The sequence below is a fragment of the Mauremys mutica genome, chromosome 9, assembly GCF_020497125.1.
Source record: "Mauremys mutica isolate MM-2020 ecotype Southern chromosome 9, ASM2049712v1, whole genome shotgun sequence".
In the NCBI taxonomy this organism is placed as follows: domain Eukaryota; kingdom Metazoa; phylum Chordata; order Testudines; family Geoemydidae; genus Mauremys; species Mauremys mutica.
This window is the reverse complement of record NC_059080.1, coordinates 49,844,781-49,865,346: the sequence shown is the minus strand read 5'-3', so window position 1 is coordinate 49,865,346 and position 20,566 is coordinate 49,844,781. Positions and strand designations below refer to the sequence as shown.

The 20,566-nt window shown below is 41.5% G+C and overlaps 1 protein-coding gene across 4 annotated transcripts in view; it reads left to right on the top strand.

The window, feature by feature from the left end:
• The window catches only part of SMCO1 (single-pass membrane protein with coiled-coil domains 1), a 30,543-nt gene extending 12,756 nt beyond the window's left edge, over positions 1-17,787 (top strand). The window contains exons 1-3 of one of the 4 annotated variants that reach the window (XM_045030369.1): positions 52-85; positions 13,238-13,387; positions 16,906-17,787. In XM_045030369.1, the coding sequence (XP_044886304.1) occupies positions 13,293-13,387; positions 16,906-17,329 (519 nt within the window). In that variant the 5' untranslated portion in view covers positions 52-85; positions 13,238-13,292 and the 3' untranslated portion in view covers positions 17,330-17,787. Of the gene's footprint in view, positions 1-51; positions 86-12,407; positions 13,388-16,905 lie in introns of those variants that run through there. The other 3 variants (XM_045030367.1, XM_045030368.1, XM_045030366.1) reach the window with 3 other exon arrangements.
• Positions 17,788-20,566: the final 2,779 nt, after the last annotated feature.

Sequence of the window (20,566 nt, the reverse complement as noted above, 5' to 3'; positions counted from 1 at the left end):
ACAAGAACTGTACCAGGGAAAGGATTGGGCCCAGACTAGGAAGGAGTCTAGTCTGTGAAAGAAGCTTATTGGAACATCTCTGAGGGTGAGATATTACCTGTATTCAATTTCTTAATGTATTAGGCTTAGACTTGTATGTTTTGCTTTATTTTGCTTGGTAAGAAGTGGGCTGTAGCCCACGAAAGCTTATGCTCAAATAAATTTGTTAGTCTCTAAGGTGCCACAAATACTCCTGTTCTTTTTGCGGATACAGACTAACACGGCTGCTACTCTGAAACCTGTTACTTTGTTCTGTCTGTTATTGCTTGAAACCACTTAAATCCTATGTTTTATGCTTACTCATAAACAAAAGTGATTTTATTAAGTGTAAGTGATTAATACCTGGGGAAGCAAACAGCTGTGCATATCTATCAGTGTTATAGAGGGTGGACGATTTATGAATTTACCCTGTATAAGCTTTATACAGAGTAAAACGGATTTATTTGGGGGTTTGGATCCCGCTGGGAGTCTGGCTGCTGGAGATAGGAAACCTGCTGAGCAGTTTTGGTTAAAGTCTGCAGCTTTTGGGGGACGTGATTCAGACCTGGGTCTGTGTTTGCAGTAGGCAAGCGTGTCTGGCTCAACAAGACAGGGTTCTGGAGTCCCAAGCTGGCAGGGAAAATGGGCTCAGAGGTAGTTTCAGCACGTCAGGTGACAGTCTCAAGGAGGTCTCTGTGACTGAACCCGTCACATAAGAACATAAGAAAGGCCGTACCGGGTCAGACCAAAGGTCCATCTAGCCCAGTATCTATCTACCGACAGTGGCCAATGCCAGGTGCCCCTGAGGGAGTGAACCTAACAGGCAATGATCAAGTGATCTCTCTCCTGCCATCCATCTCCATCCTCTGACGAACAGAGGCTAGGGACACCATTCTTACCCATCCTGGCTAATAGCCATTTATGGACTTAGCCACCATGAATTTATCCAGTCCCCTTTTAAACATCGTTATAGTCCTAGCCTTCACAACCTCCTCAGGTAAGGAGTTCCACAAGTTGACTGTGCGCTGCGTGAAGAAGAACTTCCTTTTATTTGTTTTAAACCTGCTGCCTATTAATTTCATTTGGTGACCCCTAGTTCTTGTATTATGGGAATAAGTAAATAACTTTTCCTTATCCACTTTCTCAACATCACTCATGATTTTATATACCTCTATCATGTCCCCCCTTAGTCTCCTCTTTTCCAAACTGAAGAGTCCTAGCCTCTTTAATCTTTCCTCATATGGGACCCTCTCTAAAACCCTAATCATTTTAGTTGCTCTTTTCTGAACCTTTTCTAGTGCTAGAATATCTTTTTTGAGGTGAGGAGACCACATCTGTACACAGTATTCGAGATGTGGGCGTACCATGGATTTATATAAGGGCAATAATATATTCTCAGTCTTATTCTCTATCCCCTTTTTAATGATTCCTAACATCCTGTTTGCTTTTTTGACAGCCTCTGCACACTGCGTGGACATCTTCAGAGAACTATCCACGATAACTCCAAGATCTTTTTCCTGACTCGTTGTAGCTAAATTAGCCCCCATCATGTATGTATAGTTGGGGTTATTTTTTCCAATGTGCATTACTTTACATTTATCCACATTAAATTTCATTTGCCATTTTGTTGCCCAATCACTTAGTTTTGTGAGATCTTTTTGAAGTTCTTAACAATCAGCTTTGGTCTTAACTATCTTGAGTAGTTTAGTATCATCTGCAAACTTTGCCACCTCACTGTTTACCCCTTTCTCCAGATCATTTATGAATAAATTGAATAGGATTGGTCCCAGGACTGACCCTTGGGGAACACCACTAGTTACCCCTCTCCATTCTGAGAATTTACCATTAATTCCTACCCTTTGTTCCCTGTCCTTTAACCAGTTCTCAATCCATGAAAGGACCTTTCCTTTTATCCCATGACAGCTTAATTTACGTAAGAGCCTTTGGTGAGGGACCTTGTCAAAGGCTTTCTGGAAATCTAAGTACACTATATCCACCGGATCCCCCCTGTCCACATGTTTGTTGACCCCTTCAAAGAACTCTAATAGATTAGTAAGACACGATTTCCCTTTACAGAAACCATGTTGACTATTGCTCAAGAGTTTATGTTTTTCTATGTGTCTGACAATTTTATTCTTTACTATTGTTTCAACTAATTTGCCCGGTACCGACGTTAGACTTACCGGTCTGTAATTGCCAGGATCACCCCTAGAGCCCTTTTTAAATATTGGCGTTACATTAGCTAACTTCCAGTCATTGGGTACCGAAGCCGATTTAAAGGACAGGTTACAAACCTTAGTTAATAGTTCCGCAACTTCACATTTGAGTTCTTTCAGAACTCTTGGGTGAATGCCATCTGGTCCCGGTGACTTGTTAATGTTGAGTTTATCAATTAATTCCAAAACCTCCTCTAGTGACACTTCAATCTGAGACAGTTCCTCAGATTTGTCACCTACAAAAGCCAGCTCAGGTTTGGGAATCTCCCTAACATCCTCAGCCGTGAAGACTGAAGCAAAGAATCCATTTAGTTTCTCCGCAATGACTTTATCATCTTTAAGCGCTCCTTTTGTATTTTCATCGTCAAGGGGCCCCACTGGTTGTTTAGCAGGCTTCCTGCTTCTGATGTACTTAAAAAACATTTTGTTATTACCTTTGGAGTTTTTGGCTAGCCGTTCTTCAAACTCCTCTTTGGCTTTTCTTATTACACTCTTGCACTTAAGTTGGCAGTGTTTGTGCTCCTTTCTATTTGCCTCACTGGGATTTGACTTCCACTTTTTAAAGGAAGTCTTTTTATCCCTCACTGCTTCTTTTACATGGTTGTTAAGCCACGGTGGCTCTTTTTTAGTTCTTTTACTGTTTCTCTTAATTTGGGGTATACATTGAAGTTGGGCCTCTATTATGGTGTCTTTAAAAAGGGCCCACGCAACTTGCAGGGATTTCACTTTAGTCACTGTACCTTTTAACTTTTGTCTAACTAACCCCCTCATTTTTGTATAGTTCCCCCTTTTGAAATTAAAGGCCACAGTGTTGGGCAGTTGAGATGTTCTTCCCACCACAGGGATGTTGAATGCTATTGTATTATGGTCACTATTTCCAAGCGGTCCTGCTATAGTTACCTCTTGGACCAGCTCCTGCGCTCCACTCAGGATTAAATCTAGAGTCGCCTCTCCCCTTGTGGGTTCCCGTACCAGCTGCTCCATGAAGCAGTCATTTAAAGTATCGAGAAATTTTATCTCTGCATTTCGTCCTGAAGTGAAATGTTCCCAGTCAATATGGGGATAATTGAAATCCCCCACTATTATTGGGTTCTTAATTTTGATAGCCTCTCTAATTTCCCTTAGCATTTCATCATCACTATTACTGTCCTGGTCAGGTGGTCGATAATAGATCCCTACTGTTATATTTATACTAGAGCATGAAATTTCTATCCATAGAGACTCTATGGAACCTGTGGATTCGCTTAAGATTTTTACTTCATTTGAATCTACACTTTCTTTAACATATAGTGCCACTCCTCCCCCTGCACGGCCTGTCCTGTCCTTCCGATATATTTTGTACCCCGGAATGATTGTGTCCCATTGATTGCTCTCAGTCCACCAGGTTTCTGTGATGCCTATTATATCTATATCCTCCTTTATCACAAGGCACTCTAGTTCACCCATCTTATTATTTAGACTTCTGGCATTTGTGTACAAGCACTTTAAAAACTTGTCCCTGTTTATTAGCCTGCCTTTTTCTGATGTGCCAGATTCTTTTTTATGTAACTGTTTATCATCTAATCCGGCCCTTACATTATACTTCTCATTCCTCTGCTCCTGACTATAACCTGGAGATACTCTATCATCAGACTCTCCCCTAAGAGAAGTCTGTGTCCGATCCACACGCTCCTCTGCAGCAGTCAGCTTTCCCCCATCTCCTAGTTTAAAAACTGCTCTACAACCTTCTTAATGTTTAGTGCCAGCAGTCTGGTTCCACTTTGGTTTAGGTGGAGCCCATCTCTCCTGTATAGGCTCCTCCCATCCCAGAAGTTTCCCCAGTTCCTAATGAACGTGAACCCCTCCTCTCTACACCATCGTCTCATCCACGCATTGAGACTCTGAAGCTTTGCCTGCCTACCTGGCCCTGCGCGTGGAACTGGGAGCATTTCTGAAAATGCCACCATAGAGGTCCTGGATTTCAGTCTCTTCCCTAGCAGCCTAAATTTGGCTTCCAGGACATCTCTCCTACCCTTCCCTATGTCATTGGTACCTACATGTACCACGACCACCGGCTCCTCCCCAGCACTACACATAAGGCTATCTAGATGCCTCGAGAGATCCGCAACCTTCGCACCAGGCAGGCAAGTCACCATACGGTTCTCCCGGTCATCACAGACCCAGCTATCTACATTTCTAATAATCGAATCTCCCATTACTAACACCTGCCTTTTCCTAGAAACTGGAGTTCCCTCCCCCGAGAAACTGGAGTTCCCTCCCCCATCTTATGGGCCACATCTTATGCATTAGTAAAGATTAAAAGATTCCTTACAATTGTATATGCTTTATCTTGTTTTTTATCCTCTGCTTTTGAATGTTTAGTACTCAAACATTTCCATGGTGACAATAAAGTAATGCCTACTGTCAGATGTGCATTTTATCATCTCTATGGCAGTGGGAATCTTTGTGCTGCTCTCATCTTTGTGATCCTCATATTCTGAGCAGAAAGACAGTCAACACACTTCTGGAATTAACTTTTTAACAATTAGGAAGTGTCTCACCACTTCAAAAAATAGAGTTAAAGTCTCTCATAGCAGTGCAGGAAGCTATGGGAATAGGGGCAACAAGAAATAAGGTGGGGAGTAGGAAAGTGGTATGAGGAGAGACAAGAGATAACTAAATAAAAGGGAGAAAAACTGAAAGAAAATGACATTGTAATGAAAGTCAGGTAGGAGAGAAGGAAAAAGAGCAAGAAATGGTGCACAATGTTAGGGCTAGGAATTTGTGTTCATTTCTGGCTCTTTACTCACCCAGCTCCATGCTGGCTCCTCCTATCTCTCTGCACCACTACAGTTCATTGGCGGGACAGGTATGGTAGGGCCCAGCCTCCAGTTTGAGGATGAAAAGGAGAGCCAGAGATTAATCAAAAATTATAAAAAAATCACATTTCTCTCTTTCTTCAGATATAGTGATGCTAGTCTGCTAGCACTTAAATGTTTGTAGTGTCCAGAGTAGCATGGACAAATATGTTAGCTAACAAGTTGATTGGCAATCAACTCACGTTAAACTAGTGCAGTAATAAACCTTTGATTCCTGTGATGTCAAATTTCCAGTCGTCAGTTTTCCAAACTAGATAGTATGTGCATTTTTGATGTAAAGCCACACTTTGTTTTGTAAATACATTTCAAGCCGCCTTTATACACCCATCCCCAGCTGGCCAATGATGTCAGCCTCTCTTGTCCACCTGTCTCATTTTCTAAAAAGTTCCTTTGTGTTTTCTCCTGTGCTATGCCTCACACTTGGGAGAAGCTCCCTGTAAACATCCACAAATCTCTCATCCTCCAAATCTGTGTCAGACTCCCTTTTGTCATGGAGCCTACAGAAAACGTGACAGCAGTTAGACTGCTGATGTGTTGAGACTCCGCCTATTATGCTGACCTATACTGTCTCGTATTTCCCCATTTGTTGTGTCTTGTCTGATACATAGATTGTAAGCTCTTTGGGGCAGTGTGGTCTAGTGGATACAGCACTGGACTGTGACCCCAGGAACCTGACTGCTATTCCTGGCACTGCTACTGGCCTGCTAGGTGACCTTGGGGACATTGTTCTGTGCCTCAGTTCCCCCATGTGTAACTGATGCTGATCACACCACCTTTGTAAAGCACTTAGAGCTATATATGAAAAGCACTATATAAAAGCAATTTGCAGTGGTGTTGAAGCTATGTTGGTCCTAGGATATTAGAGAGACAAGGTGGGTGAGGTAATGTCTTTTATTGGATCAACTTCTATTGGCAAAAGACAAGCTTGTCTCTTTGCCAACAGAAGCTGGTCCAATAAAAGACATTACCTCACCCACCTTGTCTATATAAAAGCCAGGTATTTTTGTTCTGTTTGTACACCAGCTAGCACAGTGGAGTTCTCATGCATAAATGCTACAGTAATAAAAATAATACATCAGGAAGAAGCTGAACAGGGCACAAGCCCCTTTTCAGATCACCTTTAAATAAGAGTAATTCATATACAAAGAAAGATAAGTGGGGTGTTTGTGTTTGAGGAGCTGCACCAAATTCATAATTCATTAAGTAACGTTGATGGACATATGTTTGTGTGTTTCTGAACTATATTTGGATGTACTGGCTATAAAAAGCCCTCAGTGCAAAGTGACCTTTAGCAGAAGTCAGATCTCCTGTCCGTGCTGTTGCTGACTGACCACGAGAGAAGATTCAAGCCTATTAAAATTGCATTTCTTCTCTTCTTGTTCCCCATGAGGATGACCAAAGAGGCCATATCTCTGCACGCCCTGAACGAGACACTAAACAGGTCACAAAGGACTATGTGTGTTAGTACTACAAGGAGGAACAAGGCAAGGCTCCATTGTGCTGGGAAGGGGCTATAGCAAGATAGGGCAAGGGAAGAAACTAACAACTACTGGAGTGACAGGTCTGTATATTAGATGAGCCTGTACTTGTTTCTTAATTCTTTATGGGAAATAGAGGGGGTATAAACATGAACTTAGAGGCTGATGGGTCTCAGATCACAAGGAGTCTCCTTGTTTCTCCTTTATCTCTGAAAACAACCAACCATCTGTTTTGTGAACAAGCCTTTGTATAGTTCGCAGGCATTTAACCCTGTGGCCCGAGTGCACGAGTTCTTTGCCATCAGCCTGAATGCAACCACTTGACCCCCAATCATAAATAATCTCTTTTATTAAAAGTTGCAATTTGATTATGGGCCAGCAGGAAATTCTAATGTTTCCATATTCAATCATATGCTAATGTTCTGATAAGGTCCAGTTCTGAACAAGTGTTTTTAGGTGAGCCCAGGCTCAGGATAGGTTAGAACAGGGGTAGGCAACCTATGGAACGTGTGCTGAAGGCAGCACGCGAGCTGATTTTCAGTGGCACTCACACCACCCGGGTCCTGGCCACCGGTCCGGGGGGCTCTGCATTTTAATTTAATTTTAAATGAAGCTTCTTAAACATTTTTAAAACCTTATTTACTTTACATACAACAATAGTTTAGTTTAGTTTTATATTATAGACTTATAGAAAGAGACCTTCCAAAAATGTTAAAATGTATTACTGGCACGCAAAACCTTAAATTAGAGTGAATAAATGAAGACCACTTCTGAAAGGTTGCCGACCCCTGCATTAGAAGCAAAGAGCTCAGAACCCAGTGGATTCAAAAGACAAAAAAGGAAGGAAGGCAGCTCACAGAGGAAACTCTACTTCATATTGTGTCTCTCATCAATTGCCTGGTCACATATAACCACTTTCTTTAATTTGCAGACTATTTTTCTAATTTAAATAGTTAACAGTTCATATTAAAATTAAAGGGAAGGGAAAACAAAAGATTTGAAAATGCTCCTATAGTTACTGGAGATGGGTAAAATATAGTCCCTTTTTACTAACAAGTATATATACGGGAATCCCAGGTCTGACATTATTGTGCAAATGTTATCTAGCAAGGGAGGCTTGAGTATGTGTAAAGCTGGTATCTGCTTAAATAAATATTGTAGTAAAAGTGGCTGCTGTAAAACAAATATATTATTGTGGCTAGGACGCAGTATTTCAATTAACATTTCTAATATCCCAACATCTGCATATTTGTATGCACATTATACTATGGAAGTGCCTAGGAAAGGAACCCCAAAGATCAATGCCCCACTGTGCTAGACACTATAGAGACAATTAACAAAGAAGATTGTCAGATCTCTGGGGAAAAGACTGTCTACATGTCAGGACACAAGTGCGTGAACACACACATATAGGTGGAGTTGGGTTGGGAGGAAGAGGTAACAAAAGGAACAGAACACAGTGGCCACTACTGGCAAAATTGGGTAATACAGCATGAGCTCTCCAGTTTCTCTGATTTAACTAGTGCTGTAACTAGTGCTTCAATCTTCCCGCTACACAAGATCACTGACTGTACTATTAAATCAGCTGTAACAAATTAGCGAAAAGGCGGCATGCCCCTGTATATCTAAGAACAGGACTGAGGACCGTGTGTCTTAACATATATATTCTATACAGAGAAATATGCATGCTGAGAGAGAGAGACACACAGAATGATGTGGAAAGAGAAGAGCAAGTAAGTTTTCAGTAGAAAGTGTAAGAATCTGCTGTGAGTTGTGTGAATAACTCTTTACAAGGTCAGGAATTATTTACCTCATTTACATTTATATAGAGCTATGAACCCTCATGCTTCAGGGCATAAACCAGCCACTAGATAATGGGGTTGGTAAGAAACATTTCCTTAGAGTGGGGTATTCTGCCACTGTTCATTATGGGGAATTTTGCCCTTCTTCTGAAACATGGTACCAATCACTACTGGAGACAAGACACTGGACTATAGGTCTGACTGGTATGGAAATTCCGATGTTCCATGGTTCTGTGAATAACATTACCCATTACAGTAAAAGTGACAGGTGTTTAGAAGCCTGTGGAGAATTGAGGTCTTGAGTGAGGAGCAAGCAAAGGAAAGACATAAGTGTATGGTTGATGTCATGAAAATAGGATAAGGAGGTGGTGTGTGGGACATTGTGTTATACATGAGTTTGTGACAGTGATGACCGGGAATATGAACATTTATAGCTTAGCTCTAAAAGTAATAAAAATGAGGGTGTCTGCTTTTCTGGAAAGGATCTAAACTCAAGGAAAGAAAAACCATGAGCATTAAATAACGTATTTTTAAAAAGCCTCTTTTTTCTATATAGTGTTCAATAACCTTCATAAGAATGTGAGCTCTGTTTTTACTGGATGTGTTCTAAGTGCAGTGCTGTATATTTACAGGAAGAGCAGCAGGAAGGTTTTAAAAGCTTTCTTGTAACGGATCAGGATTTGTTTTGTGCTTGTACAGAACAAGATTGACATGAGGTGGTATTAATTTAGTAGTAACCTCATTGGTTACCACTTTTAAAAAGTAAAGAAACTCATCACTCTATAATCTGAGTACCTCGCAATTATTAATACATTCCCATAAGACCCCAGTGAAATTAGGAAATATAACTACTCCCATTTTACATTAAAAACAGGCACAAAGTTAATTTATTTGCCCAAAATCACAGAGGTTTAGCGGCACAGTTAGTAACAAAATCAAGTTTTCCTGATTGCCAGCCCTGTGTCTTAAACACAGGACCATCCTGCCCTACATTAAGAACAGAAGAATGGCCATACTGGGTCCACCCAGCCCAGTATCCTGTTTACCGACAGTAACCAATGCCAGGTGTCCCAGAGGGAGTGAACCTAACAGGTAATGATCAAGTGATCTCTCTCCTGACATCCATCTCCACCCTCTGACAAACAGAGGCGAGGGACACCATTCCTTACCCATTCTAAAAGCCACTAATGGACTTCTCTTCTGTTTGCTATATGTGGATGCCATCCTGATGTTTGCCTACATTTGTAATTGCATCAGTTTGTGTAAGTGTAATAATGCTTATTTTTTAAATGGAACCCAAAGAAATGTGAGCTATTTAAAAAGTCAGATAACCTACCATCATCCTTTGATGAGTGGGGAATACATTTTCATTGGCAAAGTGAATATTGAGGCAATGTGAGAGCTGATCTATTCCCCAAAGACTCAAGATGCAAAATTTTCCTGGGGTTTGCTCTTATTAATGAATGGTCATTTCCATGTATCATAATATTGTAAAACCACTTTATAATTTCAAGTGGTCACTGCAGTGTGAATTGGCATTTTCAGAGCGGACACTTGTGAATGTTTCAGTTTTGGCTTGAAGGTGGTTTAAAACATCTATAAGTAGCTTAAAGGCTGGGAGCTGTTTCTCCCAAGAACAAAAATGGCTGGAAAAGCCAAGGAATATTAAAGCAACATTATTAGATATTAAAGGCAACAGAGAGAAATTATTGCATCAGTGGTGACCCATTTTCATCAATAATTAAATCTATTGGCCATTTTCACCATTTATGTAGAAGAAAGTTTGTGAAAACAGAAACCATGAATCTTCATTCACCCAGCTCGATCAATGAGCCATTACAATCTGTAATGCATAATTCACTCAGCCTTTTATCTCTGACTTGTCCACAAACTGACTCTTACAAATATGTTTGCTCATGTATTCCAACAAATGTTACCTAAATAAGTTTCAGGCTGTAGATTGTTGACAAAGTGTGACGAAGTGGGGATTTTCCTTTGTTATGTTCTATGTGAGTCTTACTGTTTTGCATGAATGCTGTGTGTACCTCAGTTTCCCTATGTATTGCACCAATGTCTAGGTGGTGGGAATAAGGGGGTGTGACTTGTGGAGGCTACTCCAGCTGCCTGCACCAATGCTATAGCCGCCCCTTCATAACCTGAGACCCAGGAGGGGGATGCGACCAGGTGACGCTTGGCCCAGGAAGCGAGACAAATGCCAGAGGAGGAGCAATGGGAAGGGCAGGGGCCAGACAGCTGGAAGCGAGTCAGTCTCGGCTGGCTTGGGATTCAGGGGGAGGACCAGAGCCCTGGCTCTGGGTTTCCTTCCCCACCAAGATGCACTTGGCTGAAAGTCTCAGATTTCTGTTCTAACAAGTTCTTTCCTACACTGTGTTCCTGTTGACTAATAAACCTTCTGTTTTACTGGCTGGCTGAGAGTCACGTCTGACTGCGGAGTTGAGATGCAGGGCCCTCTGGCTTCCCCAGGAGCCCTGCCTGGGCAGACTCGCTGTGGGAAGCACACAGTGTGGAAGAGGATGCTGAATGCTCCAAGGTCAGACCCACAAAGGTTGAAGCTGTGTAAGCTTCTTGCCCTGGAGACATTATGCTCAGAGAGAGGAGGCTCCCCCAGAGTCCTGACTGGCTTCATATGGAGTAGTTCCAGAGCATTGACCCGGTGACTCCGTGACACAAAGTGTTTGCTGACATATATTCCTTTGAGTATCCAATCTGTGAGCTGTGTGATTAGTCACTTAAATCATAGTATTGTTCCTGTTCTCTGATACCTTCATATAAGTAGGGTTTGAACTCTTGAACCTTCACTGCTAATAGCATGGGCCTGTACTATGGAGCTGATGTACTGACTATTACATTAAGAAATAAGTGTGATAACCAGCCACTAGAAGGAGACAAAGATCCACGCTACTGACATGAGTTACACTGACCTTTGTAAGCTAATTCTATTTCTGCCCAACATGAATTTCATTTTCTCATTAAATAAATTTCCTTTGTGATTAAACAAATCTTGTTACTGGCCTAAAATTCCCTTTTGACAAACATTTATATGAAAGCGTTTACACTTTTATGAATACTCCCAAGGGAGTAAAATGAGATGTAAGCATGGTTAACGCAAAATGTTATTTGAAGTTAGTTGCCAAAAAAATTCTCATTATATATTACAGAAAAAAGGGGGTGGAAATCAGCTCTTAATAGGTTTGAGTATCCACTGTTCCTACGATTTAAAGTGAAAAGAGACAGATTATCCTATGACCTGAAAATTACTGGATATTTTGGCATTTCAAAAACATCAGACAAAGATGAAAAAATAGACCAGGAAATGTAATATTTGTAAGGCAAAGAATTATACTTTTAGTCTAGGGAGCTCACCAAATGCAACAGATCTCAAACTCTTTGGAGCAGGGCCAGTCTTTTCATTCTGTGTTTATACGGTGCCTCGCATAATAGGGTCCTGGTCCATGACTTGGGCTCCTCAGCATTATCGTAAAACAAATAAAACAGGAGTAAGAATACCCAGGGACCACACTGCTATGGAACAGAGTCTTGCAATTCAATAGCTGTTAGTTGCCATAGACAGTTTTTCAAGATAGCCTGAAGTTCATTCCATTAAAAAAAATAAATCAAGGTTAACTGAACTTCTAATGAATCAATACTTGGCCCATTGCGGGATCTCTTGTTATCTGTATGAAACCTAGGCAAAAAAACCTTTCAGTCTAAAGTGTTTCAACATCTTCAAGATGCTAGAAAAACCCAAAAGTTGCACGTCAGGGGAGCAATTTAATTGGGATCTTAGTTAAGCTAAATTACCCTAAATTATTCTTGAGAAACACTATCAAAATGGATGGTGACCAGCATATTCCACTCCTTTACATCTACAGAACAGCAGCGAATGAGTATAAAGCATGCTCCCTGCCTCCACGTGTTTTGACATAAGTTCAACACAATAGCACCTCATAATATAAACTTTCTGATAGAGATCACATGGAGAAACTTCAAAATCAAGATACCTCATTTAGTTATATTATTCATAGGAAATATGAAAATATACCACTTTCTTAGAAATCAGAAGGAAAAACATAAGTTGGAAGAGAGACCAATACAGCTACTAATTACAAAATAGCCTTTTTTGTGCTGCAGCTACTTGGGTCTGCCATATTTAAAGAGCCATCTCTAGAAAAGCATGCTGGGAAAAAGAGTTCCTATAAAAAGAAAACATTGCAATAGGGAGACAGGAGTGCTGAGAGCCATAGAACCACCCTATAAACCATGTAATATGATGGAAACCATTTTAAGCCAGGAGGTGTAGTAGCACCCCTAGTTCTAGCACCTATGTAGGGAGAGTTAGTAGGAACTAGGAAGTCACCAGCCATAGTACTGAAGGAGGCAAGAAAAAGGCTGGTTTTAAGTATAGTATTATTGAAGTATTAGCTATTATTATATGTTTGTGGTAGGTTTTATACAGGGCTGATTTAAGTGTTATGTAGGATCAAATTGGGTCCTAAAATGAAACCCTCAATGTGATTAGACTGAGCTTCATAGGTCATTATTAGTAGATATTTAATCTCTTATGATAAGAATGAGGGTGTCTGATACATTAATTCAGATAACCTTGACTGTCTTTGAAGAAGACTATGTGATGACTACTTCTAAAGGTACCCACACTACATCAAGCAACTGAAGCTCAACTGGCAAACACCTTCAAAAGGAGTCAGAATGACTTCCAGGTAAAATGGAGGAATCTTAAACTGGATCTGAAGTTAGTCATAATGCAGCAGAAGTGGTGCCCTCTTTCAGTGCAGAAGTTCAGATATGCTGATTCTAATAATGACTCTGGTTCTTATATTCCACAGGGTGGAAAACAGGCTGCAGAATGTGGAGACTCAGTTCAAAGAGCTGAACTCTGCCATGGAGAAACTGACACAGAAGCTGCAGTTTCAGGATAAAACTCTGGAGAAGCAGGTGGGCGAGGATGAGATGTGGATATCCTTACTGGAGGACAGGTGAGCCACAGAAGAAAAAAAAACAGCTCAGTTTCCCCTCCATGCATCAGCTGGGAGACTAGAGAATTGAGAAACTTGTGTAACATTCTATATGTGCAGGTGAAGATGAATGGGTTTAGGCTACACTGAGTGAAAAGAATACAACTTTCTTTCTATATCCAGGGATGTGGCTTTGAATTGCCTTTTACCACAAGAGAATACAGTTTGTTGATCTCAGCAAATGCAAGGCAAATTCCATTCCAAGTGAAAAAACTTCTAAAGAAATTTTAAATATGCACTAAATATTATTATATCTTTAAAAACACCACACCATTTCTAAGAATACCAGAGACACCAAATGCTCTTTCAAAACCTTTCAGATAACTGTGTCCTACTATAAGCAGCAAAAATCAGAATCTTATTAATGCCCTGGTTTTGTTCTGCTAGCAAATAAGGCCGAATCTTTCACATTTTGGTGCCTGAAGTTAGGCTCCCATAACCATATTTAGACATCTAAATAACAGGCTTTTTTTTAAAGATCCTGAACTACTCACAGTTCCCATGGAAAGCAGTGGCAGCTGTAAGTGCACAGTGCTTTGAAAAACAGGCTATTTAGGTACCTCTGACCCGATCCTATGAAAACTTACAGGTGTGTAACTATAGGCACATAAGTAGTCTCACTGAACTCAATGGGACTACTTTTGAGTAAAATTACACACATGCTTAAGCCTCTGCAGAATTGGGGTATAAATATGGATTTCAGAGCTCACATTTGGGCCCCCCACTTTTGAAAATCTTGGCCTAAATAAATTATTTGCATTAAAAAATGAATGCAAATTGCTTAGCTGGAGGCATATCACATTAATATCAATAACTGCAACAAAAAGAAATAGCACTTCATAAAACACATACTTGAACCTAATGATTTTAGTTGAAACAGGATCGCTCTGGTGGAGAAAAATCAAGTACAACAAAAATATTAGATTCTACATCCTTTTCAGAACTTTTCATTCCCTTTAGGAGGAGCGTCCCTTAAGCTTCTCCCCCTTAGTTGGTGCCTTTAGTTAGAACAGGAACTGGAGCTGAGTGAGAACACTGGACAGCCATTGGTTTGCTGTGTGACCTTGGCAAGTCATTTAACCTCTCTGCACCTCAGTTTATCCATCAGTAAACTGGGTGTATGATTCTGATACTGCAGAAACCTAAATAAAACTATCTACTACTCTAGGAGCTGAACATCAACTAAAAACCCAAACAAAACCAGAATAGTCCCCAAAATACTATGTTTTTTCTTTTCTTCTAGGTGTTGTGGTATTAAGTTTAATAGAACATATGTAGGACCCTACCAAATTCACAGCCCATTTTGGGTCAGTTTCACAACCAGAGTTTTAAAATTGGTCAACTTCACAATTTCAGATTACATATGAAATTTCACAGTGTGGTAATGATGAAGATCCTGACCCAAAGTGGGGTTGTGGGGTCCGCAAAGCTGTTGTAGGGAGCTGGCGAAATTACCACTTTCACTTCTGCACTCTGCAGAGCTGGGCTCTGAAGGCAGCAGCCACAGAGCTTCCTGTAGTCAGAGGAGGCTCCTGGCGGGTGGAGGTGAGTTTGATCTCCCCATGCTGCTAGGAGCTGCCAGTCCTGGCCGGCTGGGGAGGGAGAGAACTTCCTCTTCCCTGCATGGCCCCTCAACTGGAGTGTTGTGTCCAGTTCTGGGTGCCACATTTCAGGAAAGATGTGGACAAATTGGAGGAAGTCCAAAGAAGAGCAATAAAAATGATTAAAGGTCTAGAAAACATGACCGATGAGGGAAGATTGAAAAAATTGGGTTTGTTTAGTCTGGAAAAGAGAAGACTGAGAGGGGACATGATATGAGTTTTCTAGTACATAAAAGGTTGTTACAAGGAGGAGGGAGAAAAATTGTTCTTCTTGTCCTATCCTCAGAGGTTAAGAAGCAATGGGCTTAAATTGCATCAAGGGAGGTTTAGAGTGGACATTAGGAAAAACTTCCTGTCTCTCAGGGTGGCTAAACGCTGGAATAAATTGCCTAGGGAGGTTGTGGAATCTCCATCATTGCAGATTTTTAAGAGCAGGTTAGACAAACACCTGTCAGGGATGGTCTAGATAATACTTAGTCCTGCCATGAGTGCAGGGGACTGGACTAGATGACCTCTCGAGGTTCCAGTCCTATGATTCTATGAAAACACTTGTTCAGATCAGTGTTATTGCACAAGTGCAAAACAATCTTTTCTTTCTTTTTAAACTTTTTTTTGTATTTTTCCTCCAGGAAGCCTAGAGGGAAATTGTCTAAGGTATACACTAGACTAAATAGTTCGAACTCCGGAAGCGCTAGTTCGAACTCCGGTACTCCACCTCGGCAGCTGGAGTTAGCAGAGTCGACCTTGGAGCCGCGGAGTTCGGTTCCGCGGCGTCTGGACGGGTACGTAGTTCGAACTAGGGTAGTTCGAATTCAGCTACGCTATTCACGTAGCTGAATTTGCGTACCCTAGTTCGACCCCCATTCTTAGTGTAGACCTGCCCTAAGGTATACACTAGAAAAGGTACACTAAACATCTAAGGTATACACATTTATTGTGCAAAAAGAACAGGAGTACTTGTGGCACATTAGAGACTAACAGATTTATTTCAGCATAAGCTTTTGTAGGCTACAGCTCACTTCTTCGGATGCATAGAGTGGAACATGAAAGCTTATGCTGAAATAAATCTGTTAGTCTCTAAGGTGCCACAAGTACTTCTGTTCGTTTTGCGGATACAGACTAACACAGCTGCTACTTTGAAACCTGACATTTATTGTGGTAACTGATCTGGTCAGAGCTCAGCTGCAGCAGCAGAATCTGTTTCAAAAGGCTGCCTTCAACCAACTAATTCTTAGACTCAGCTGAATAATTAAACTCAGGACAGGAGCTTTATATTTTTTTTTCTTTCTTTCTTTTCCTAGATGCAATAGGATTCTTAGTCAAACTGTAAAAGGCTATAAAAAGTACATTGGGAAAAATGAACTAGTGATCCCTGAAATTGACCTTAACAATGACTTCAGGGAAATGGAAATTCTACCCACTTTTTCATTCAAATTCAAGCTCACCTACACTATAAGAAACCTGACAACACCCCTTCAGATACGAAAATGACAACTGGGTGTTTGCCTTTTAAGTAGAAGGTTTACTGTGATGTAATGGCTGCATTACCAGGGATTGCTGGGGTTACAGACAGGGGCGGCTCTAGGATTTCCGCCGCCCCAAGCATGGCGGCACGCCACGGGGGGTGCTGTAGCGGTCACCAGTCCCGCGGCTCCGGCGGACCTCCCACAGGCGTGCCTGCGGGAGGTCCGCCGGAGCTGCCTGCCGCCTTCCCGCTGGGACGCCGCCCCAAGCGCGCGCTTGGCGCGCGGGGGTCTGGAGCCGGCCCTGGTTACAGACCACCAGAATTCTCCACTTATTAACTAAATGGGAATGAACTGAAGTATATGGGAAGTATTTTTGTCTGAGATGTGATTTCTGTCTCCATCTCTGTGGCAGGTTCACTTCAGTGGAGATAAATCTTTTCTACAGCTATGTCAGTGAAATGCTTTGCTGCTTGCATTCCTGTGTCAGAGCGAAGCTGCCAGATCTGGCGGGAGGCCTCCCCACCTTAGCCTCTGTCATGAGGCGCAAAGGCAAGAACCAGAGAATTAGACTGGTGTGGGAAGCAGTGCTGGAGATGCTGGGGCTGCAAGAAGGAGATGTCTTAGCTCTATGCACCTTTTTCATCATACATTGCTCTGAAGCACAGTATTACCCAGCTAACCAGAGGCAAAAGTACACCAGTGATATCAGCACGATGATAACCAAGGTGGTGAAGAACCAGATCCTTCGACAGAGCCTGCTGTGTGCTGTCCAGGTGGTAGAGACTCGCAGAGCACAGACGGATCCAAAAAAGATAGCAACCCTTGTCCAAAAATAACCTATGTGGCAGATTTCTTAAACTCCCTTGCCCACTTAGGACAAACAAGCTTACAACCTAAACTGGTTCCTACATAAACATGCAATTACATACTCATGCATGTGTATATCAACACACAGATCCATATGTACAAACGCTCTGAACCATGACACACCAATGTGTATCATGAGTCTGAAAAGCCAGGCAGATTCCCAGAATCAATACAGCAGTCATATAAGATTTTCATCACCATCATATACAAGCTCAGTATGTACATGCAAATGTGTAGCCAGAGGCTGCTGGGAGGGACAGAAAGATTCTTGTCTCTTAGCTAAAATATTTTGACACTTGCATAATGCTGAAGAGTTCAAATGACAACATTTTCCAGCATAAAATCTGCTTTGCTCTACTTTGTATTCTCATTGCATGTCTATGAAAGCTGTAAACTGTAGTATGAAACAAACACTAATTTCTTATAATAAAACTCCTTGGTTTACCATTTAATGTGTGTACTGCTCTGTGGAAAATCAGTATTTTCACAGAATTCTAGGAATATAGAACTGGAAGGGATCTCATGAAGTCATCAAGACCAGTCCACCATCCTGAGGCAGGACTAAACCTACTTTAGACCATTCCTGACAGGTGTCTGTCCAACCTGTACTTAACCTCCAATGATGGGGATTCCACAATCTCCCTTAAAAGCCTATTCCAGAATTGAACTACTCTAGAAAGTTTTTCTTAATATCTAATTTAAAATCTCCTTTGCTGCAGATTAAGCCTATTAGTTCTTGTCCTACCTTCAGCGGAGATGCAGAACAATTGATCACCATCCTCTTTACAACAGCATTTAATGTAGTTAAAGATTTACCAGGTCCCCCTCAGTCTTTTCTCAAGACTATACTTGTGCAGTTTTTTTAACCTTTCCTCATAGGTCAGGTTTTTTAAACTTCTTATTTTTGTGGCTCACCTCTGGACTCACGCCAGTTTATCCCTATCTTTTATGAAGTGACACTCAGAATTGGATACACTACTCCAGCTGAGGCTTCACCAGTGCTGACTAGAATAGGACAATTACCTCCTGTGTTTCATATATGATACTCCTGTTAATAGACCCCAGACTGATATTAGTCCTTTTGGCAACTTCATCACACTTCTGACTCATATTCAATTTATGATCCACTATAACCCTCAGAGGGGTAGCCGTGTTAGTCTGGATCTGTAAAAGCATCCGACGAAGTGGGTATTCACCCACAAAAGCTCATGCTCCAATATGTCTGTTAGTCCATAAGATGCCACAGGACTCTTTGCTGCTATAACCCTCAGATCCTCTTCAGCAGCACTAACCCTGGCCAGTTATTCCATTTTGTAGTTGTGCATTTGATTTTTCCTTCCTTAGGGTAGTACTTTACACTTGTCTTTACAGAATGTCATTTTGTTGATTTCATAAGAACTGCCATACTGGATCAGATCAATGGTCCATATAGCACAGTATCCTGACTCTGACTGGCAATTTTGGAGAGATCCACCCATGTCTTCACCTTCTGGCATTCAGAGGTTTAGGGTCACACTGAGCATTGAGTTATATCCCTGACCCTCTTGGCTAATCGCCATTGCTAGTTGCTGGACATATCCTTCATGAGCTTATCTAGTTCTTTTTTGAACCCAGTTATACTTTTAGCCATCACAACATCCCATGGCAATGAGTTCTTCAGGTTGACTGTGTCTTATGTGAAAAAGTACTTCCTTATGTTTGTATTAAACCAGCTGCCTATTAATTTCATTGCCTAACCCCTGGTTTTTGTATTGTGGGAAAGGGTAACATGCCTCTATTCACTTTTTCCACACTGTTCATTATTTTATAGAGTTCTGTCATATGTCCCCTTCATCATCTCTTTTCTAATCTTAACAGCCCTAATCATTTTAGGCTCTACTGATATGGAAGCCATTCTATAGCTTTGATCATCTTTGTTGCCCTTCTCTGAACCTTTTCCAGTTCCACTATATCCCTTTTGAGATATGGAGACAAGAACTAGATACAGTATTAAACGTGTGGATGCACCATGGATTTAAATATTGGTGCTATGATATTATGTCTTCTTTTCTATTCCTTTCCTAATAGCACCTAACATTCTGTAAGCCCTTTTGACCACTGCTGCACACAGCTGAAGTTTTCAGAGAACTATCCACAGTAACGCCAAGATCTCTTTCTAGAGTGGTAACAGCTAATTTAGAAGCCATCATTTTATATAAAGGGAGAGAGATTGAGATTATTTGCACTTGTCATTGCTGAAGCTTGTCTGCCATTCTGTTGCCCAGTCACTCAGTTTTGTTAGTTCCCCATGTAACTCTTTACAGTAAGCTTTGGACTTAAAATTTTTGAATACTTGGGTCATTTGAAAACATTGCCATGGCCCTGTTCACCCCTTTTTACAGATCATTAGTGAATATGTTGAATAGCACTGGTCCCAGTTCAGATCAATTACCTATTTGGCAAGTTCATTCCGAATTCTAAGTGCATCCTCCAAAGTGATTGCAACCCCTCAGCTTTGTCTCAACTGCAGACTTCATTAGCATACTCTCCACTTCACTATCCAAGTCATTAATGAAAATATTGAATAGTATTGGACCCTGGCCTGACCCCTGCAGGTAGGGTTACCATCTGGCCAGTATTTGACAGTCCTGGCCAGGTTTTCTAAAGATTTGCCAATTACCAGAAAAATAATGTAATCTGCCAGGGTTTTTTTGCATGGGGTCTAAAAATTTGCATTATCATCATAATACCCTTACATCAAATGTTAAAAGTTTCTAATTCCAGCTAAAGATGATACTTTAAGTGGCTGTTAATGGGGCGGGGGGGGCATTTAAGAGTTTCCTTGTAGTTAGGGTTAAGGGGGTTAACATACCAGTGATGACTCCACTTTGAGTATGGTCTTTCAAGCAGTTACCCATTTTATAGTAATTTCACCTAGTCCACGTTTTCCTGGTCAGTTAATTCTGTCATGTGAGATTGCGACAAAAGCCTGACTAAAATCAAGCTATAGCCTGGCCCCCGCTCCCTCCGGCCAGCAGTGTCAGAGCAGGCTAAGGGCCCAGCCTGGGTGAAGGAAGGGGAATCCCTGTCAACGAGGAGCCGTGTTTGAACGTGCCTCCCCAGCAGGTAGCTCCCAGCGTGGCCCTGGCCTCTCCCGGCAGCAGGCACGGCCGGCCGGGGTCAGCCCCGCGCTCCCTTTCCTGGGCCCGCCCTGCCTGAAATGAGAG